This window comes from Corvus cornix, chromosome 3 (assembly GCF_000738735.6).
Source record: "Corvus cornix cornix isolate S_Up_H32 chromosome 3, ASM73873v5, whole genome shotgun sequence".
NCBI classification, from domain to species: domain Eukaryota; kingdom Metazoa; phylum Chordata; class Aves; order Passeriformes; family Corvidae; genus Corvus; species Corvus cornix.
The window spans coordinates 87978407-88002290 of NC_047056.1; the positions used below are offsets into that span (position 1 = coordinate 87978407).

At 38.7% G+C, this 23884-nt stretch overlaps 1 protein-coding gene across 1 annotated transcript in view; it reads left to right on the forward strand.

Annotated features, from left to right (window-relative positions):
- EYS (eyes shut homolog) overlaps nt 1-23884 on the forward strand; it is an 852840-nt gene that overhangs the window by 329082 nt on the left and 499874 nt on the right. Inside the window, exons 20-21 of the mRNA XM_019287512.3 lie at nt 5174-5371; nt 7716-7837. Of these exons, the coding sequence (XP_019143057.3) occupies nt 5174-5371; nt 7716-7837 (320 nt within the window). The remainder of the gene's footprint in view (nt 1-5173; nt 5372-7715; nt 7838-23884) is intronic.

Below are 23884 nucleotides of genomic sequence, written 5' to 3' on the forward strand. Positions count from 1 at the left end.
AGAAAAGGAAACTCATTAATATCAGCAGAATGAAATTTCTGAATATGCAATATGCTTCTTGCTCCTTAAAAAAAAAGTGGTTTCCAAATAAATATTCATTATTTGATATATCGTATGCTAACAGAGAAGCATACTATATGCTATGAGTGTATGCTTATACGTAGATAAAGAAGTATAATACTTAATGCAATATATTGTGCAACTGTAAAGGAAATTGTCCTTCAGCTGACTGTTTAATTTAATCATTTTGGCGTATACTTTTGGGGTTTGTTCAGGTTTATTCTAATAGGCCTTTAGTTGCCTATTAAAGACAATCTATTATTGTAATTAATAAATTGTAGCTAAGAATCAAACAAGCAAAAAGGTTAAATCTGTCTAATGGAAATAAGCATAGTTGTAAAGATCATCTGAACTTAATTAATTAATTTCTGGGCTGGATTCTTTCACATTTCGTCTGTTGGGCATTCTCTTTTTTGTCAGCTGTGTAGTGAACATTACCTTTTTAATTTGTGATGGCCAATTTAAAATTTCTGATAAGTCAGTGAGAGAAGACAGTTTATAAACTTTTCCTTGCACACCACTCCTTTTTGTCAACAGTCACAGACTTGCTATTTCAGAAACTTTTCAGATCAAGTGAGACGCTTCATATGTTTAGTACAAAATAGATGTATTGAAATCAATCAGCAACAGTAAAACATTTGTACAAAAATGTTTGTACAGAAATTCTTCAACAAATATTTAGAAGAGACAGAAAATGCTGAAAACATAAAAACTGTTTTCTGATTAAGTTACTTTTATAGAAAAAATTTCAACCTATAACCTGTTTGCTACTTGACTTATCCTTAGTCATATATCTTTTTTACAGCTTTGTAAAAAAATGCTGGTGTAAGAGCAACAGTAGCAAGTGAACTTGTTTTGCAAATGTGTAACCACCAGTGCCTACTACCATCCAACCTTAACCTTTGTGTGGATGTGCTAGAATGTTGTTATTATGTTAGAATTGTAAAAAAAATTCTATATTAACTCATCCAATTTTCTTACTTTCTTGCTCTTTGTATTGATTAGCATTAAGAATTAATTAATTAACAGTGAAAGATTTTCAGAAATGTGTTAAAATGATACAAACAGTTGTGATTCTCTGAGTAAGGGAATAGTCTTTTTACTTATTAATTCTTAACACTGAGAGTTAAAAATTAATTGATTCAGGGGAAGGGACTGAGTGGGATGGACACAGTCTTATTATTTCATTACCTTTTGTTTTACCAATCCTCCAGTAAGAATAGGAATGAAACCTTTGCCATTTCTGATAGCAGCAGAAGAAAAGATTTTTCATGCAATGATATGCATGAAAGCTGGGTGGGAGGAAAAAGGCACTGACTATCTAATTAAAGAGTGTTGACTATTGTTTGAAATAAGGCACTGAAAATTATTATAATATTAATAGCAACTAACATCATTCCACGTGGTTTAGCCTCCTTTGGTAAACTACTTTATGTCCATATTTTAATTTGTCATTCTTTATAAATCTCAGGATAATTTAATTTTTTTTTTCTTTGTGCCATTTCACTTTACTATAGTTAGAATGAAAGAAGTAATTTGTTTTCCCTAATTCCTTAAAAAGAGGGAAAATCTATTTTTTCAGGAAATAATTTTGGTGTAATTTCAAATCTACACAAAATTCACTGTAATTCATAGCCTTATGGGGTGCTTGAGCAAGAATCATGTTCCTGTTTGCAGAACTCCATGGGAGGAAGGTGCATAAGCTCCTTGTCATGCATCCTGGTTTAGTTTCCACGTGCCAGGGGAAGAACCTAGCAAGTAAGAACAGGCTACACAGGATCAGTGATAACAAAATGGAAGATGAAGAAGTTCTTAGAGACCCTGAAGGGAGAAAGCGTGATATCCACAACAGCAGGATAGGAGGAGAAGATCAGGGTAGGTAGAGGATACACTCAGGCATGGGGAGAAAGAGACTCTACAACTGTGAAGGCTGGAAGATGATTCCTTTGATTACTTGGATGAGAGGTTTTATCTGGAAGGGCAAGTAAGCTGTCTGAGTCTGACACATCCACCCTCACCAGTACCACTGAAATAAAGCAGTGGTTGACAACAGATAAGACACTTCTCTGAGGGAGAGTGGTACCAGTCAACCAGACCTGATCTCAGAGGAGGTTTATTTGCATGTCAGAAATCTCAATGTGGGAAAGAGTTTGGGTGATTACCAGAGCTTGCTTACTTTTGCTGCTCGTCCATGACAGCACCAATGGCAATGCCAACAGCAACCCAGAGCATATCAAAGGTGACTAGGGGACTCTAGCAGCAGGGGCAAAAGCTGTGGGGAGCCCAGATAGAGTTTTCCCAGCGCTGCTGATAGTAAGAGAAGCATCCTGGGGGTTACTATGTAATTAATGTCACAGGCAAGACTTTATTGATACATCACTCAAGTAGATGACGCAGAATGGAACGGCAACCATTTAAAGATATGTTGTGGTGGATGTCTGCTACAGATAGCTTGATCCAGAAAAGTTTATGAAGTCATCTTTAGGAAACTGGGAAAAGACTTAGGAACATTAGTTCTCCTTGAGATATTACCACACCATGAAAGACAACATGGAAAGACACAAATAATTGGCCATGCTGACAAATTTTTTAAACAATTGCAGGGTGAGACAACTAGTGGTAGGTATTTAACCGTATTCTATATTTGTGAAGAAACGAGGAAGTTTGGGATGTAGAGGTGAAAAAAACTCTGGCAATAATGACAGTGAGATGATAGAGTTCATAATCTTAAGAGAAATGAGAAATTCAAGTAGCGTAATAATGATTCCAAACTTCAGTGAGCTAGTTTTCATTCACTCAGAAATCTGTTTGGCAAGCTCCCATTAGAGATTGCACAGAAGGGAAAAAGGATTTGTCTTGAGCTCACTGATTTATCTTAAAAGACAGATTCCTCAAAGCACAGTTCTTTCCAATGTGCACGAACTCAAGCAAGTGTGGCAGAAAAACAGATAAATGGGGCACTCCTGAGTGAGTGTAAAGAGAAAAGGAAGTGCACAGAAGGTGGATGTGAAGGTAAAACTACCTCTCCAGGTAAAGAAAATTAAGTACTGCATTACTGGATCATCTGACAGTTCCATTTAGGATTGTGAGCCATGTGTTAAGCTTATTTGTGTTATTCCACTTTAGGAATCAGCAGGGTTTTCACTCATGTCAAGCTGTTGTGATATAAATATGAAAACTTCAGGGCAAAATCTCAATGAGCCATATGGCTTCTTTTGCTGTGCAATTTCATGAATTCCAGATCTGAGAGTGTTGGCTGATCATCCTACATCAGAGAGATCATAAGCATAAAGACAGGGAACAACTTGTGTTGTTTTTTCCTCTTGTGTCTGCATCATTACTGGGGTCAAAGGGTTGTTGGATTTTTTTTAACCTCAGTTGTGTTCCTGCTTGTTGTTCTTGTTATTAAAAGCCTTTAGAATTCAGCCCTTAGATGACTGCCTTACAGTAAGCAGTCAACTCACCTACAATCCTGCTGACATTTTGGACAGTGTTTGTTTCATTATTGTGAAGGCTCCTGGCAGGAGCTGTGGCCTGTGGGGGGTCTGCACTGAAGCAGGGCAAAAGTGTGAGGATCAGAGAAGAGCTGTCATGGACTGACCACGGTTCCCATTCCCCATCTCCCTGTGCTATTCATGGGTGAGGAGGAGGTAGAGGAGTCTGGGGTGAAGGAGTGAAGTTGAGTCTGGGAAGAAAAGAGGGGTAGAGAAAGGTGGTTCTAGCTTTGTGGGGTTCTATTACCATTCTATGCTATTTTGAATTGGCAATGAATTCAATCAGTTTTCCTCAAGTTGATTCTATTTTTTCCATGACAGTAATTTGTAAATAATGTCCCTATCTTTATCATGGTCCACAAGGTTTTCTATCTTGTTTTTTTCACCTGCCTGTTGAGGAGGGGTTAGAGAGTGGCTGGATGGGCATCTGTTAGCTTCCAAGGTCAACCCACTGCAGTGTAACTGTGTGGATTATATTTTCCACATGATTACCCAGGTGTTTTATCTTGTAGTGTCACATTGCCCATCACTGGGTTAAGGTTACAGACTCCTTGAAGAACAGAAAGGTTGTTGGGACAGGGAAAAACTGCTGCAGAAAGGAACAGCTGGGCAACCAGGGCTGGGGCAAGGGCACTGGTGAAGGGTGCAGAAGGCATGGAGTAGAGCAAACCCTGGGAAGCTCCACCAGAAAGCATAGCATAGACACAGCCCAGCTTCAGCAGTCATGGAAAGGCTTCACAGAGGTTCAGAGGGGCTTGTGCACTGTTTGCTGCAGCCCTGAGAGCCACTGAGCTCTGTCTGAAACTAAGCCTGAAAGAACAGAGTTGCCTCCAGCAACACTGAGTGAAAAAAGCAGGCAGATTTACAAACCCAAACCCAAACCCAAACCCATTTGATCTCAGTTGTCTCTGTCCTCTTCATTTCCAGTTTCAGTACTGGAAAACATGAAACAGTCTAGGTTATGTTCTAACAAATTAAGGCTCACTCTATAGGGCCTTTAAATCTCTTTTTATCTAATTATTGTATGGAATTTTTATGAATAATGGAGGCATTCACTCATGATTAAATAAGTACATATTTTCACTAAAATAATTTGTTTTCAGTCACTAATGGTAAGCAGAACAATTATACAATGTTACATATATTTAATTCATATTCAGTATTATGCGTTAATGTATGAACAGTTCACATGGTAGTTGTGGCAACAGCTTATCAAGATAAAATAGCAGGAAGAGTCAATCAAAATACATTAATCATTTTTAAAAACATTTTTAAAAATTCCATTTTTGTGCCATTTGAAGCACAAGAGTAAAGACAAAAGCTATAAGAGATACCTATCTATCAAAATCAATGAGATGGCTATTAAAATTTTAAAATATATTGTATCACAGAAACCAATATAAAAAAAACCATAAATTGTCCTTTTTTGTTTTTTTTTTTTTTTTAATTTTGTCAAGCAAATAAATGTTTCTGCATGGTAATATACTTATATGTACCTCTGAGACTCTCCAACTCGATTTTAACCAGGGTTATAAAGAAAATAAAGCCCATAATAGTCAGCAGCTGCAGGGATATATTCATTAGTTTAACACTGACAGCTTTGCTGTTTTGTTTTTCAGGTTTGAACTGTGAGTTTAGGCCTTGTGAGGCCAGTAATCCCTGTGAGAATGGAGCTGTGTGCATAGAAGAAATGAATTTGGACGTTTTTCCCCTTGGATTCCACTGCCAGTGTGTGAAGGGCTTTGCAGGTCCACGCTGTGAGATCAATGTCAATGAGTGCAGCTCTAACCCTTGCCTCCATGGATACTGCTATGACAGTGAGTTCAGTCTGGTTACTCACTTTAATGTAGAGTAGTCTTTCTCTTGAAGCATCTGTAGCTGCTGAGATGCTCTGGGGAGAACAGTGGATAATTTACTGAAATTTAGTTTGTCTGAAGCTCCACAGCCTGTACCAGAAGGATTATTTTTGCCAAAATGCCTCAACTCCCGGCACTAGGGTTTTTGTGTTCAGGGGGCCAGAATTGTAGTTAATGAGAAATTTTAATGAGATTTGTGCTGTCTCCTTTGATACCTAAATTAGCCAGAAACATCTTACATTGTGCATTTGATGAGAGAATATTCAGGTGCTGAAAAAGAGCTCATGGAGCATTTAGGCATTATATGTCATAATTCTAATAAGTCAAGAAATTCTGTTTAATTTCAAACTAATGTAAAAGGGTGTATCTGTTTACTATAAAGTACCTTCTGCTACATAACTGTGTAACTTGCTCTTTCATTAGAAGATATACTTTAGAAACAATTGATTACTATATTCTGACTGGATTGGCAGGCTAAGTTTAGTAGCAATCTAGGTATGGAGTACTTACTTGAAAGTTTTATGAGACTCTTACCACATATCAGACACCTCCTACACTTGTTAAAGAAAAAAAGGGAAAGTAGAAGTAGTAATTTTCAGGGAATCTTAAAATGCTGACTGGAAAGTTGAAAGACATCTGGAGGTCATGTAATCAACCCTGCATGAAGCTAGGCTATTAACAGTGCTAGAACAGGTCAGTCAGGGATTTTTCTAGCTGAGTTTTGAAAGCCTTCAAAGAGGGACAGAGATTTCTCAAACTCTTTGGGACAGCCTATTCCACTGATTAACTACCCTGGTGATGCTCACCCTCTTCCAATCCCATCCAAATGTCCTGAGCTGTAACTTTTGGCCAGTGCTTCATAATACCTCCTAGCACTACTAAGAGGATTTCAGTTTTGTCATTTGTGCAACTATCCTTAAAGTTATTGTTATATAGCCCTCTCACTATTAACATTTCCCTGAGGTCTAATACAAAGCAAGCCTGGTTGACCCAACTTTTCCTCATAGGGTCCACACGTTAAGCACTAAGTAACTGTGTTTTTCTTCTTCTACATCTCTCTCCTGTTTTCTCACATCCTCTTTCAGAAAAAGAATGATGATTTAAGAACTTCCATAAAATGCAATTTTTTAGAAAAATTTGCAGAAGATCTAATCAACCTACTGAGCCCAAATTACTAAATACATCATTCTCTAAAACTCTCCTAGTTAAAATAAAAATAAAAATCAGTTCAATAAAATATCTTAAAAAGACTGTCTTTCCTTATCTGGCAATAAGGTGAGTGACTTCATCTTCTATCTAGTAAAGACTATTTCCTACTACATTTACAGATGTTTTCTATGTGGTCTACATTGGTTTAGAGATATTTTTGAACTGGAATTTAGATGAGATGTATTAAAAGTTCTTCATGCTGAAAAAGTGCCAATTTTTTGGGGAACAGCTTGTCTTTGTGGTGCCCCAGGCTTGAGTTTTATCATGCAGACATTTAGTTCCTCTACCCTATGTGCACTGACTGCAGAAAGCTGGAATCCTAAGGAAGCTGGGAAGCTTTTAGTACATGAATAATGCTCCTGTGCTGAAGGACTTAGAGCGTTTAATGAATACAGTAGCAGCTGTGCGTACAGACACAATGGCAGAATAGATTCTATGGTAAATCTCAGCGATAATGAAGAATCCAGGGACCCCTTTGAGGTTAAAATAAATGCAGGCCTGCAAGAAGTGCAATTACTGCTGTCATGAACTCCATATATGGATGGAGCACTCCAAAGATTCCTCTCCATGTGGATCACTAATGATGAAAAAGAGACAGGATTCCTATCATTATCTTGTTAAGAAATGCATCATAGAAAAATTCAACTCAAGTAAGTTTTCCCTTAATATAGTGGTATAATATGAGGAATTCCTTACAACAACAACAACATTAAAAACAACCAACAAACCAAACATTTAACTGCCACATCTCATTTAGACATAATTTAAAAGATAGAATCTTACATATTTTGTGACAGTTTTGTGATGGAAAGTTACTCATTACTTGTAAAATTACGTAACTTTTTAAACTCATTTATTTATAACTCTTGAATCAAAATATTTCCATTGTTTAAGTAAAATGCAGTGCATGAATCTGCTTTCATATTTAAAAGATATTTTGAGATCACATTTAATTTATTTCGATTTTTTAACATGTTCGCACATTTAAGTAAAGCTGGTCCTAATATTTTCCAGATAGTATTCATGACTGTAACTTACTAATTTTACTACATTAGTTGTTATGACTCTTAGTACTGAAGTATTATCTCTGTTGCAGTTGTCGATGGCTTCTATTGTTTGTGCAACCCAGGATATGCAGGACTGAAATGTGAGCAAGACATTGATGATTGCATAGTCAATGCTTGTGAACACAATTCTACATGTGTTGATCTGCATCTGGTAAGTAGCAATATTTTTTTTAATTAAAACGATTGTTAAGTTTTATTTCTAAAATCTAAGGCAATATTGTCTGAGTTCTAAACCTCCTCTTGATCCGTACATCCACATATCAAGTGCTTTATAATCATGCTTTCCAGTCACTGGTATTTTTGTTTATTTTTAATTTTATAGGCAGTGGGAAAGAGGAATGTTTTATCATTTAAAAGCAGTTATTGCGTCAATGTGGTTATACAGGGAATTCAAAAGGCACAGAAAATTTTCTACTAGGTGTGTTTATTACCTCATTATAAGTGACAGGAATACTCATTTACACCAGTTGCTCTGACTTCAAAGGGACTTAAAAAGTATCTTACCCAAAAAAACTGATTTACTTCAAGTACTTCAGCATTTGTTTTCAAAATTCTTCAGCTATATTAGTTCCTGAGATATGAAATGTGTTAAAAATAACTTACATCTTCTCAGAAATTAAATCATTCTATCACCTGATTCCTCCATGAGAGGAAAGAAGACAGACATTGTGTAAACTTCAACACCAGGGGTGGCCCATGTTCTCTGTCACTCCTTCCAGGAATGTGTCAGGGAGCAATTTGTTTTCAATGTACTCAACGGAGACACTAAGACCATACAGTAAGAATATTTTCCTTAAGAAACATTCAGGCTGTCAGAGAAATTATCAGTTAAAAAAAAGTGGAAGAAAGGACAGCTTTTTCTTTCTTATTCTAGTTGCTACCAGCACATTTGTGAGAATACTAAACTGATAAATGTAGAATTCAAATTATATTACAAAGCCTAAATGTAGGTGTCTCTATATGGTATGAGCTAAGCATCTAAGCACCAACCAAAGATCATTTAGGATGTAGGCAGCACAGTCCACAATTCAGCTGCCCATCATTTGAATCTCCACTTTGGGAGAACTGAACAACCCTGTAGGTACCACTGACTGCTACATTATTCCTGAAGGTGTTTGCAGTTCCAGAAACCCTGAAGTGTATGAGAGGTGTGGGTTTTGAGGGGTTTGCTTTGTTGGTTTCTTTGGTTGATTTGTCTTTTTTTGCGGTTGTTTGTTTGTTTTTGATTGCTTGTTTTTTTAGTACATGCATAAAGAAATTGCATTTCTTTCTGACAAATCCGGAGGGTAAACTGCAATTGTCACTATTTCCTAAACTTGAACCAAACTTAGCTGCTTCAACAGAATTTTCTCAAATTCTCTACTCTAATTTCCAGAGTTGTTTCTTTTTTTCACAGTTAGAGCACTTTCTGTATTGTATAGTATTTTGGGGGGCTTTTAACATATTTCAAGAACTAGCCACACCTTGGACAAAATCAAATGCTTGATATGGAGACCACAGAGTTTGTGACACTTTTGTTACTGCCTTTGGGTGCTATTGTAAATGCATATTTTTCAACCAGTAGACTGCAATTAATATTTCAAAATCTCATACTGGACACATACTGCCATCTTAAAATCAGATTACAGAGCATTCCACAAATAAATTTCATGCCTACAATGCAGGTGCTATTCCTAACTGCCTGTATAACCTAACATGTAACCTAACTTACAACAACATATGCAACACAGTGCAGCTGATCCTTTAATTGAGACTGACAAAATAGAGTTGTACATGCAGTTTAAAAAACATTCTCCCCCAAAAACAAGGTATTAGAAATGGAGAAAAATATGGATTTTTAATAAAGTGAATATATTGTTCCCTTGAGAGTTTTGTCTATGCTTCACCAAATGAGTTGAAGTATTGATTTAATAATTTGGGCAAAATTTAACATGACAAAGAATGGTAGCTCACTGCAATTTCAAACACTAGTTTTTTCTTCACATCTTTCATCCATTTTTTTTTCTTGATTTATTTGTGTTTATTTTTGTCCTGTAGTTCCTACATATTTCTCACCTTGTTTGTCACAGACCTATGCCATTTTGGAAGACAGCACAGCAAATCAGTGAAATTCATACAAACTCGCTCTTTCTGAGAAATTACATTCAAAATACCTGTGAGGATATAGTTAGTATCTACAGTGAAAAAATACTGTAGAAACTTAATGGCAAGGTGTCATATTAGACTCTGATCCTTTCAGGCCTTTTCAAAATTGTTCAACTATGTTGTCAACATTACAGCAATAATTTATGTGGAAGGATTAATTTTGATGTTGGCTAATGTACAGATAAAAAATCTTCAGTATTTTTTTCATTACAAGATTGTTCTTTGGCATTTTTGAGAGCAACATAATTTTGTTATTTCGCTAAAAAATACCCCAACCAGAATGTGTTCTGAAAAGTGGAAAAGTTATTTTGAAAAGAAATAGGGAATTTCTTGTATTATTTTGCTATAGTAATAATAATGCATTTCTATTAAATATTTACATTTCTCCTTCTCTGTTCTTCTCCAGAGTATATTTTCTTAAACTAACATTTATTACATAAGTTTCTGAAATAACTCTCATGTGGATCATCTTTTAAGTTGAACATAGAAAGGGACCTGAAAGACTTGTTCACTAAGTGATTGCATTATTCAGTTTATATATGACTATGTTATTCCACATAATATGTCCTTCTTATTGTATTCATTATCAAAGAGTACTGAAATTTTTCCACATCATATTATCTGTTTTATACATCAAGATTCCTCAGTGATCAACAAAGAGGATTAATGAATTAACATATATTCCTAAAAATGGAAGAAGACCCATTCCTTCTTCTTCAGCCACAACAGCTGTAAAAGAACAGATACTGAATTAACAATCCCCTAGAAAATTACTTTTTAACAATACAGGCTGTCTTCATCCTCCTCTAAAAGGTGAAAAACTAGAGGATAGGAAGCAACTGAAGCATAATGAAGAGAGATTTACAAACAGATGGAGATTGCAGGAGTTTCATAATTTCTGCATCAAATACTATTTTCTTCCAAAGGTATATTACAGCAGCCTTATTATACAAGTCAAAGACCAAAGATCTGAATGCGAGAAAGAATTCCAAGATATGCTCTAATTGCAACATATACTTCAGAGACTTTACCTTGGCTCTCCAGGCAGTGGGTGGCATTAAACAACTGAACTGTAGGATGAATCACAGAATAATTTACATTGAAAAAGATCTTTAAGATCATTGACTCGAACATCAAGCCTAACGCTGCCAAGTTCACCACTCAACCACGTCCCTGAATGCCACATGTACACACCTATTAAACACTTAGAAGGATAGTGACTGAACCACTTCCCTAAACAGCCTGTTCTAATTCTTGACACCGTTTTAGTGAAGATATTTTTCCTAATATCCAATCTAAACTTTCTCTGGTGGAAGATCAGGATAGGTGAAATACAAAGTTGAATGGCACAACTACATCAGCATAAGGAGATTCTGATTTCCTACTGCATCTGAAAATTCCAGTTACCCAACAGTTACATACCAGCGAGTTATTTTATGACAGTACAAGCCACTGTCAGTCATATTAGACCCTCTGGTGGCTCATGAATAATTAATCAGCTACCCGTGTGCTAATAAAAGCTCCATTCTGCAGTCCAGCAGGTCAAATACCTTTGATGCATTCTTCTAGGTAAGGGTGAATTACCATCGTCAGAATGACACTTGCAAAATGTATCCTTCATCTTTTGTGTTGGTAATATGGTATAATATAGAGCCTTAAAATTAGATAAAAATGTTATCTTTAGAATGCATCAGAAAGAACAGGCACAAGAAATGACATTCCTGATGGGTTGATCCAGCTGCCAGCTAAGGACCACACAGACACTTACTCACTCTATCCTCTCCATGGATTGGTGAAGACAATAGAAAAGAGCAAACGGAAGAAAACTTGTGGGTTGAAACCGTTTAACGAGCAAAGGAAAGGGGAGGAAGAAAGAATAAAACAAATCATGTGATTCAAAGGAAATCACTCACATCTTCCATGTGTATACTGATGCCCAGCCATTTGAATAATGGCTACTTTATGGTAGGGTTTCATCAGAATAATTTGCAAATTTTTCTTTAAAAAATTAAAATAATTAATTCAAAGTATTTTGGGGGGACAATACACAAAGATATGTTGTCCCTAATGATTTATATGAGATCAGATCATGTATATAGTCTACATAACATAAAACATTACTTTGGGGTTTGCATTTAAAAAAAAGAAAAGGTAATAATAGCTTCACAATAGCTCTGACTTCAGTTTTTGCTGGTGCTGTTCTGTATGTCAAATTATAATGCAAATCCTGTCACTTTAGTGCATGTGGATATCCATGCAGAAAATGATAATAGATGTTTCCCTCAGAGCTTTGTTTCTGGAAGCTATTATTTCTCTGTACTTACCACATAGTAAAACAAAATATATAAAATGTAGGTAAAGTTACAGTTGTACGATAATGCTTGTCCTCCTTATGGTTAACTCTTTATCCCTACTTGATTTAAAGGACAATTATTTCCCTTTCAATAAAATTTAATGTTATGGAAATGAGCTCTCCAATAAAATAACAGACAATAATGCCAATTTGAACTAGAAGAAGAAATATTTTCTTGGTTGATTTCTGTTTTTAAATTGGTAGGGGCAAAAAGAGTACTTAAAACAAGGTGAAATCCAGTAATTCAGGTCTTTTAGTAACTAAAAGTCTGGGTTGTAGGGAAGGCTTATGTGAAGGATGGAGAGCGACTATAACTAAATTTTTATTTATAACAAAAAAAATAGAATTGACAGACAGGAGGTCTATTCCATGGTTTAAATTTCAAGAACATAACACACAAGTAGGTTAGCTCATTGCATAAATTGTGAAAAGATTTGAAAGGAACTCTGGCATTGAGGACTAAAGTACATAGTAGCTAACTGTTAACAGCTTATGTTACCCAAAAAGAAATTAGTCAGGTCTTTGGACTAACCTAAAACAATTTCCTAAACTGGTACTCTACAGTTAAGTTCCTCATAAAACAGAATTTTCTGTACTTTCTGCTAAATAGAGAAAAGAAAAAGAATGATCTCCCAAACCTATAATTGATTTTAAAACATCAAGAGACACTCAAGTTGCTTCAGGAGGATCTTCTTCCTAGGTGATGATAGCAGGTGGTCTGACGCAAGGAAATAAAAGGCTAGATAGGTCTGCATCAATGAAGTTTCTAGATTTCTATGGGAGTGGAAATTCTCTTAGCTCTCAATAAAGCAACCAAGTGCTGCCCCTGATGTTGTTCTGAAACCTCAGTTTAGCTAAAAGTCAGACCACGTAACATGAATGTCATACAGCGTACATAACAAATGATAAGCTCTCAATGGTTCCCAGGTCAAATAAATTCAAGCTGACTTGTATGTGACTAAATTTATGCATTGACTTCATTGAACTACTATGTGGTGAAACTGTGAATGTGCCATTGGACAAATAAGTCTCATATTGCCAATTACACATCCCAGAAAAGAGCTATACAGCAGCTGTAGTTCACCTAAAAAACTAGCAACTGCAGCAGTACTTCGGCAAAGTTTTGCTGCTAATACAACTCCCTGTGCTGCCCTGAAGATCCGACTTGCCATCCCTGAGATATTTCATCTTCCACTTATATTTAACTAAAAAAAAGAAAAAGGAACAGTCTTCATAGTCCTTCAATAAAAGGGTTTTTTTTAAGATTTATTGAAATGCCTCCCTCCTCTGTTTTGTACTACAGTGACTATAACAGTAAAAAGACTGAAAACTTAGTCATTATTGGGTGTACTCCTTTATGCTCTAATAAGTCCAATTGAGTCAAAGACATTGGAATACACAAAATTAACTATTGATTTACTGACTTAGGATAATGTCCTTAGTATTGATCTGTGATATTTTACATTACTTGGACAGAGTGATTATGAAATCTTACACCTTACTCATCTAATTGAAAGTTGATTTTGGCAAACAAGTATCATATTTCCATTTATTTGTTTTATTTATGACATTATTTTAACATGCTTCAATTTGATTTTTTTGAAAGAAGGTGCAGACATATATAAAAATTTGTAGCTTCAACCACCAATGTCAGTAAATACCATAAGAGTGAAAGCCATTTTTTTTTCATAAACTGAATTTGAAATACTCTATAGAACTGAATAAAACTATCACAGAGTGGAGGAAATGGAGATTAAGAGGAAGTTAAAGACTGGCTTTTCAGTGAGACTTGTGAACAGAAGGCAAATCAATGTGGTAAAGATACAGGAAGGTAGTCCCAGATGGTGCACTTTAAGTTTTGCCCACAGTGAGGAGGCTGGACGGAGAAAATCAGTGACAGCAGGGAAAGAAGTGAAGAACTTCACAACATAAGGAAGAAGCTGGAGAACCATGGCCTACTTGTGGAAAGCATAACCCTAAATTTGATTTGTGCACTATATGGAGACTAACATTATGTTTGAAGTGGGGAATGAAGAGTTTGTACCTTTGAAGGCATTAAAAGACTGGCAGTGGTAATACAGAGACTTGGAAATGCAAAAAATGGCATGTTTCATAAGGAAGAGAATTCTACAAAAGGACATTTAGCTGCAGAGAAGTACATAATTGTATGTACTTAGCAGATTTATAGAGCAGAAGGCCATGGAAAGGTATGGGTCCACAAAGAAATTATTCTGAAATAAGTTATATGGTGAAATTCATAGGTCATCAATCAGTCTCTGAAAGCTTGCTGCATATATGTCCTTGCCACACAACACACAAGAATTAATTGGAAGAATTAATTAAATATAGAATAAATTCTCCATACAGTAGGAAAGGTATTTTCTTTTGCTTAAAGTATATGAAATAGTTTTGCACCTGAATGTTTGCTTTTCTAGAGAAAATGTGAATTTTACTCCTACTCCATCAATTATGAATTACGCTATGTTGTCTCTTTCAAAACAAGATAAGTTCTGCAGGAATAAAGAACAGTCTCTTCTTTCTGTTTGTATTAAAAAAATGTGAAATAATTCACATAAAATGTGTTCAACTGGTAAGTTATCTATTAATGTTGGTCATCCAAAGGCTAGGAGGTCATTTGCTAGTTTCACTAGGTCTCTCTAGCTGCTAACCTCTACTTAAAACCTTCAGGCCTGGGAAAATTACAGAGCACTTGGAAGGGAAAATAGCCCAGAGGAAGAATTTTTATCCCATTTCTTTTAGTAACTTTAGAGTTCTGCAATCTGTCCTCCTTTAGATTTTAAAATTCTGTTCAAAGGATTCTGACTAAAAACTTTTTACTGTGAGTGTGATGAATCACAGGAACGGGTTGCTGAGAGAGGCTGTGAATGCCCCACCCCTGGAAACAACCACTGGAAGGTGACCCTACCCAGGGTCCATATCTCGCAGCAATTTTTATTTATTTATTTATTTGTTCATTATCATTTGACCCTTATCCTATTTTGTTCATGACAATGGAAAAGAGGAAGCTGAAAAACACCCATGACAATTTGCCAGGTCCTATGCTACTAGGCACTGAGTTACTTGTTGTAAGAGTCAGTTGCTCTTATTTCTGTTGCTTAGCTATCCTCTTTCAGAGAAAAAAATTAAAAACCAAATTATATTAAAGATATACTGTGGTAGTATAGGATCTGTTTTATTTGCATAACATAAAAATCTGAAATATGCTGAGATATTTCCCAGAAAAAGTAATTTTCAAGATTAATTCTAATAGCTTATCCTTTTACAGAAGAATTGATTCTGAAAGTACTGGGAAAATATTTCATTCATTCAGTGAGTAATCATATTAATTGATTTCTGCAAGACTGTTACAGAATTGTGAAAATGCAAGATTATACCAGATATGGGTTTGATTGAAATCAAACTCTTGACCAAAATTTCCTTTCAAAATAATCATGATAGCCCTTGATTATTTCCTCATTACTCTCTCACATTACTTCAAGTCCTGCCTTCATACTTGTTTTGTAAGGGCTGTTGAAGCCCTAGGCAGGGACACACTTGCACATACGCCCGTCAGAACCTGGGGTTAACCAGAAGTGTTCTGAAGCAGTAATTATATACGCATTTGCTTCTTTGAGAAACGATACCAAGACTTCAAAAGTAGTTAGGCGTCTTCATCTTCTTTTGGATCTGTGTAGTGGTTTGGTTCAAAATATCCATTACTTACTTATTTTCCTTCTGTGAGATAAGAATTAGGAGAAAGCAAAACAGGTTCAAACTTACACGGTTGCAGTACAAAGAAAGAGTTTTATTACTAATAGAATTAAAAGTAAAAAGAAATATCAAGAAATAAAAGTAAATCCCCCCACTTCCAGCACTTCTCTCCTTTTACCCAACTCGCACAAAGGATAACAGAACATGGGATTTTAGTCAGTGTTGCAGCTCTTGAAAAGTCTCTCTCTTATACTTAAGGAAAAAAAAGTTTTCTTCTGGTTCACGTGGTTCCCAAACTGCCACCAACAGCAGACCCGCCCAGAAAGAAACAATCTGCTGTGGTGTAAAACATCTCCCCCATGGAAAAATCTCACAGTTCCTTCACAGTGCAAAACAGGAGCCCCATGACATGAGGTTATTAATCTTTTTAAGGATGAGTTCTTTTGGGCTGAACACAAAGGCTTTCTTTGCCACAAGTCTCTAAAAGCCTCTTACTGCTTCTATATAGCCTGGCATAGGCACTCTTCACAATCCTCATGGGCCACACGTGAATTTTCCATCCCCCCATGTACTCCAAATGGATTAAAGAGACAAACAGTCTGTGATATCACAGTTTCTTACCATGGCATGCAAGAAGTTTTTTAAGCTACACATGAGAATCGCGGCACCGCCTCTTTTCTCCCGTCGCCATTTTCAGCTTCTCACATGACTCACCTTCTCTTCCTCTCTGACTCTGAGACTGCCATGTTGAAGAGTGGTCCTTGTTCAGGCTTTACGGTGGAGAAAGCTCGCTCCCTTTGTGCTGCTGGCTGCATGGTGTCCCTCTTCAGTTTGGCACGAGGTGTGCTGGCTGCAGACAGGAGGCTCCGCTGGCTCCCCGCTGGCCCCGGCGTGGAGAGGAGAGGGAGCTGCCAGTCCCAGGAAGCCGCAACCAGATGGGTCCTAGCTGTGTGGCAGTCCTTGGCTGGTTTTTAGCTGTGTGGGCAGTCCTTGGCTGGTTTAGCTGTGTGGCAGTCCTTGGCTGGGTTTAGGCTGTGTGGCAGTCCTTGTGGTTTTAGCTGTGTGGGCAGTCCTTGGCTGGTTTAGCTGTGTGGCAGTCCTTGGCTTGGGTTTAGCTTGTTGTTGGCAGTCCTTGGCTGGTTTGAGCTGTGTGGCAGTCCATGGCTGGTTTAGCTGTGTGGCAGTCCATGGCTGGTTTAGCTGTGTGGCAGTCCATGGCTGGGTTTAGCTGTGTGGCAGTCCATGGCTGGTTTAGCTGTGTGGCAGTCCATGGCTGGTTTAGCTGTGTGGCAGTCCATGGCTGGTTTAGCTGTGTGGCAGTCCATGGCTGGTTTAGCTGTGTGGCAGTCCATGGCTGGTTTAGCTGTGTGGCAGTCCTGGCTGGTTTAGCTGTGTGGCAGTCCATGGCTGGGTTTAGCTGTGTGGCAGTCCATGGCTGGTTTAGCTGTGTGGCAGTCCATGGCTGGTTTAGCTGTGTGGCAGTCCATGGCTGGTTTAGCTGTGTGGCAGTCCATGGCTGGGTTTAGCTGTGTGGCAGTCCATGGCTGGTTTAGCTGTGTGGCAGTCCATGGCTGGGTTTAGCTGTGCGGCAGTCCATGGCTGGTTTAGCTGTGTGGCAGTCCATGGCTGGTTTAGCTGTGTGGCAGTCCATGGCTGGTTTAGCTGTGTGGCAGTCCATGGCTGGTTTAGCTGTGTGGCAGTCCATGGCTGGTTTAGCTGTGTGGCAGTCCATGGCTGGGTTTAGCTGTGTGGCAGTCCATGGCTGGTTTAGCTGTGTGGCAGTCCATGGCTGGGTTTAGCTGTGTGGCAGTCCATGGCTGGTTTAGCTGTGTGGCAGTCCATGGCTGGTTTAGCTGTGTGGCAGTCCATGGCTGGTTTAGCTGTGTGGCAGTCCATGGCTGGGTTTAGCTGTGTGGCAGTCCATGGCTGGTTTAGCTGTGTGGCAGTCCATGGCTGGTTTAGCTGTGGCAGTCCATGGCTGGTTTAGCTGTGTGGCAGTCCATGGCTGGTTTAGCTGTGTGGCAGTCCATGGCTGGTTTAGCTGTGGCAGTCCATGGCTGGTTTAGCTGTGTGGCAGTCCATGGCTGGTTTAGCTGTGTGGCAGTCCATGGCTGGGTTTAGCTGTGTGGCAGTCCATGGCTGGGTTTAGCTGTGTGGCAGTCCATGGCTGGTTTAGCTGTGTGGCAGTCCATGGCTGGTTTAGCTGTGTGGCAGTCCATGGCTGGTTTAGCTGTGTGGCAGTCCATGGCTGGGTTTAGCTGTGTGGCAGTCCATGGCTGGTTTAGCTGTGTGGCAGTCCATGGCTGGTTTAGCTGTGTGGCAGTCCATGGCTGGTTTAGCTGTGTGGCAGTCCATGGCTGGTTTAGCTGTGTGGCAGTCCATGGCTGGGTTTAGCTGTGTGGCAGTCCATGGCTGGTTTAGCTGTGTGGCAGTCCATGGCTGGGTTTAGCTGTGTGGCAGTCCATGGCTGGTTTGAGCTGTGTGGCAGTCCATGGCTGGTTTAGCTGTGTGGCAGTCCATGGCTGGTTTAGCTGTGTGGCAGTCCTGGCTGGGTTTAGCTGTGGGCAGTCCAATGGCTGGGTTTAGCTGTGTGGCAGTCCATGGCTGGGTTTAGCTGTGCGGCAGTCCATGGCTGGGTTTAGCTGTGTGGCAGTCCATGGCTGGTTTAGCTGTGTGGCAGTCCATGGCTGGTTTAGCTGTGTGGCAGTCCATGGCTGGTTTAGCTGTGTGGCAGTCCATGGCTGGTTTAGCTGTGTGGCAGTCCATGGCTGGGTTTAGCTGTGTGGCAGTCCATGGCTGGTTTAGCTGTGTGGCAGTCCATGGCTGGGTTTAGCTGTGTGGCAGTCCATGGCTGGTTTAGCTGTGTGGCAGTCCATGGCTGGTTTGAGCTGTGTGGCAGTCCATGGCTGGTTTAGCTGTGTGGCAGTCCATGGCTGGGTTTAGCTGTGTGGCAGTCCATGGCTGGTTTGAGCTGTGTGGCAGTCCTTGGCTGGTTTAGCTGTGGCAGTCCATGGCTGGTTTTAGCTGTGTGGCAGTCCATGGCTGGTTTAGCTGTGTGGCAGTCCATGGCTGGTTTAGCTGTGGCAGTCCATGGCTGGTTTAGCTGTGTGGCAGTCCATGGCTGGTTTAGCTGTGTGGCAGTCCATGGTAGCGTGTGGCAGTCCATGCTGGGTTTAGCTGTTGTGGCAGTCCTTGGCTGGTTTTAGCTGTGTGGGCAGTCCATGGCTGGTTTGAGCTGTGTGGCAGTCCTTGGCTGGTTTTAGCTGTGTGGCAGTCCATGGCTGGTTTGAGCTGTGTGGCAGTCCTTGGCTGGTTTTAGCCGCCTGCGGCTCTGGGACAGTTCCCCCCCCCAGTGACCCAGGCTCCGTGCTGCAGAGTTGGGAAAAGGTGGGAGGGGACGGGACCCGGCCCAGCCCGGCGGGGCCCAGATGCTCCAAGGCCCCCCCACCTTCCGGGAGGCGAGCTGGAAGGAAAGGAAATTCCCGCCTTTCCACACGGTTTAAATATGTAAATTGTGAGAAGCATCATTAGTCTAAAAGACTGTCCATCAACTCAGGTTCAACCCACTACAATCTGTTATACCTAAAGAAAGCTTATTTAGAGTTCTCTACTAACATTTTTAATAATTCATGACTTGGAATGGCTATATTGCATAAATGCATTACTATGTTTGTTTCAGTACAGCTTTAACACCAGCCAGCAATTCCCTGAATGTTGCAATGTGTTTCCATCCAGAGTAATTCTGTTCTAGTCAGACTCTGTATCTCTCATATTTCTACCTAGTACTCTTTTTCAGGTTAATTCATATAGAAATATGTGTCTGTTTATAGGCAAAGCATATTATTTGAAGTAAAAGCTTCACCATATTAATGTAGACTCACTTTCTTAACAAATACATATAATGTAGTCTGAAGTATAAATTCCACTGCAATTTCCCTGGGAAAAATACTGAATTTCATGTTTGGCTTTCACTCATTCACCCATGATCAGTGGAACCATCGAATGTTTGGAGAACAAGAATGACTGAGATACAGAGGTGACATGAAGTAATTCTTTGCATTCCGCCTATGTTTTCTCCCTCTTTTTTTTATTTCCTTATTTTTTTTCTAATTGAGGAAATGCCAAATAATACCAAAATTTTTATGCAGGAATTATTAGACCTTCTGTAGTGGGAATAATAAAAAAAAAACCACAAACAAACCAAGAAAAAAACTATAAGAGAATTCCACCAGAACTCCCCCTGAGGTGAAACCAAGAAGCAACAAAACTTGAAAAGAATTTATGAATCTTATCATATTTTTTAATTTCATGAATATGCAGAACAGGTTCACTGTCCTTCTAGCAGATGAGGGACTGGGAGTTATGCCAAAAAAGTGTCCAAACCAGCTGAGCCTGAGGCACTCAGGAGCACAACAAAGAACAGCAAGTGACAGTACCAGGGGACTCCATGCTGAGAATGAAGGCCCCCTTCTGCCAGTACTACCTGTTGTTTAAGTAGGATTGCTTAAGGGCTTGGATTTGGGATGCCATGGTGAGGCTACCAAGGCTTGTCCAGCCCTGGGACTATCATCTCTTGCTGCTCTTCCATGTAGGTACCGGTGACATGGCCAGTGCAGACGTGGAACACACCACAGGTAACTTCATGTCTCCAGGAGCATGATAAAGGACGTGGGTGCTCCAGTGTTTTTCTCTACAATCCTGACAATGAGAGAAAGTGCTTGAGAGGGGGTGGATAAATCCTGCTGGTCAACAACTGCTTACAAAACTGGTATTGATAACAGAATTCCATATTTCAGGACCATGGGACCCTCTCACAGGATTGAGGCTAGGAAGATGTGGTATTGACTTGATCAAAAGGGACAGAAGTATCTTTGACAACAGATTGACCAACCAAAATCAAGTGAAGAAGTGATAGACTCAGTTGTCAAGCAAAGGGTGCAACAGATTTAGATTAGAGAGACCTTCTGATAAATATTTTAGAGCTGCAGAGGGCCCTCTTCAGTCTATACACAAAAATAAGGAGGTGTAAAGAGGGCAGAATCATGGAGAAAACTATCACACTTTTTCTGAGAAATTAATCCAACTGTGTGTCCATCTGAGGTGCCAGCACATTAACCCCTGCTGCACCCCAGCAAGTAAAGACAGAGCCAGACTTTTCTCGCTACACAGTGGACCCCAGTAAAAGAGGTAAAGGCCATAAACTGAAATAAAGCCAAGTCCATTAAAATGTAAATAATATCTTTTTTACTCTAAAGGTAAGGCTGAAATAGGTTGCCTGTATATGAAGTATCCATCCTTGGGTTTATCAAAATCCCAACTGGATGAGATTCTGACCAGCCTGTTGTAATTGACCATGCTGTAAACAGGATAGGGGGAACTAACCAATCTCCAGAGATCCCTCCCAGTGTCTACTTATGTATGATTTTGCAATACGGATACCTGTAACTGATCAAAACACCTACAGTTTAATAGGTACCTTTCACTACAGTGATATAAATCTTTATGGGAATGGTTTAAAGGTATAGAAAAAACAAAAATAGAGTCCTAGAATTGCATTGCAGAAATATTATACATTGAGAATTGATAAAAAGGTAGTTCACACTTGTTGAAATCACTTAGGTAGAGAAAATTACATCAGCAGAAAGTGACACTAAAATATCTCCATTAGAAAATGCGTCAGTAGTTTATTTAACACTCATTTGACTTGAGTGCAAATGAGTGTACAAGGATAGGAAGCTCAGGTTCTTTTGATCCAATCTTGGAGTAAAAACATTTAAGATTGACTTGCGCCAGGATAGAATCAGACTTTTAGTTACTAGTGACAGATTACACTTGACTTTAGGTCACATTTCTGTGCTTTTCTTACTTGAATAAAAAAATGTTCTGTAAAGGGATCTGTAAATTTAGTTATGCAGGTACTTCACCGGAAGTCCGAAGTGGGGACATTTCATGTAAATATAGTATGCATTGATCAGAGCACAAGACTTCAGAAATCCAAATCCACTTCAGATTCCAAAACTAAAAAAGGAAAAATTCTGTCGTTTTCACTCATATTTTATAGCACATCTGAACTAAGGGTAATGCTACATTAGCAAGCAACACAGATAACCCTATAGTGAAACAATGTGTACTGAGACTTGGTTGCAAACTATACATTTGTTTGGAGGGAGCGGCTTGCTATTTTTTGGACGTATGGAGAGCATTAGGTCTTATGGACTTATGGAGAGCATTAGCGCATTTGCTGTTTCAGTTTCTTTCAAAAATTATCAGATTTATGTGCACTGAGACCACTGTAAGGCAAAGCACAATTAAGTGAGGATGACTGAGAAATTCATGTCCAGAGCTTAGTCCTGGGCTAAACTAAAACACTAATGAGTCTGAACCATAAGAACCATGACAACAAGAAACATATGAACACATGGTTGGTTTTAAATTGCTTTGAGCAACAGATTCATAAAGGCCAAGTCTTCTGAAACAGCAGTTTGGTATCTCAGTATGGACAACAGCTTGGAAATCTCTGGCTTTAAGTCTGTCCCTCATTAGTCATCTGAGATACTCAAATTAAGTGTAAATGTACTGATTGCCTATAAATGTTGTCCATATGTTTGTCTGGTTTTGTGCCCACTAGAAAATCAGTGATCCATTTAACAGAGCTAGACAAAATGTGCCAAGTGACTGAAATAGTTTAACTCTTACTGGTCCATAACAGTGCATATCATACCACTTCAATGAAACTCAGCATTAGTGCTTCAAAAAAATTCTGCATATTGTCACAAGCCCTAAAAGACATCAGAAACTAGATTTAGACTGTTCTTACTGACAATCTGCCTGTTGGCAGAGGTATACTATGAACTGAAATGAACCATGAAGGAACCAGCTCTTTGTTAGCTCTGCACTGAACCATGAGGGAACCAGCTAATTGCTAGCACTGCACTGGCAGATAGTATAGAAGGTACATTTTCTTTGAGAGGTGAGTGCCTAGATGCTTTAGGTAGCTTCACTCACTGTGTGACGAGCTTGACTTATATCTCAGTGTAACATCTCTCTTGATGTAGCTCAGTTAGTGATAGGAAATAAAAACCTAGTAAGGAGTTATTTTCAGTTCCTTGATTCTGAGTACTAAGGACAAAGATATTTTGTTTCTTGAAATGTGTTCCTTGATGCATCAGGTGCTAAGTAGTATTCAAGAACCTTGCTCAAACACAATCACTGAGATATGAAAACAATGAAGAAAAAAGAAAGGAAGAAAAAGATCATTGGTGGGAATTGCAAAAGTTTTCAGTTGGTCTGGCTTCTTTCAGTTTGTGAGTGCATTAGCTATATCTGAAATATCCTTTGAAACAAGTATCTGCACTTTACAAACTTTGTAGAACAATTTTAGGATCTGCAAGACTGTTAGCGGTTTCTCATGTGAGATTAATATTATAAGATGATTTCTGATTTTAATATCTGCAGACTCTAATAAAATATATGCAGTATTTTTTAAAACTAAGCTCAGAAATATCAAACTTCGTTTTAAAATTATCTTATTACTAAAATACAAATATAGTGTAAGAGACTGAGTTTCAAATATTGACCTGATTTGGGGGGGAAGGGGGAGGGAGAGGTGTGAGAGGGTGTTTGGTCTCTTTTGTTTAATTTAGGTTTTTGGGGTTTTTAATTTTGGTTTGGTTTTTTTTTTTCATTTGTTAGGAGAAACAATGTTACATTTTGTACAGCAGAGGAAAACACAATGCACTTTTTGGTTTACTCTGTTGCCACTTGCTGGTTAGTTATACATCTGGGATGACTGTCACTAAATGATTTCTGAATAAGTCCAAAACTGAAAAGCATCTGCAAGCAAAAGTCCCAGTGCTATAGAAAACAATAATGCACATTCTGCATGTGTACCCACAGGGGAAAGACACAAAAGGCGTATCAAAGAGTCTGGCATTTTCATTTTATTACCTAGGCAACATTCCCAGTCTCCTCTGGCTGTGGACATATGCT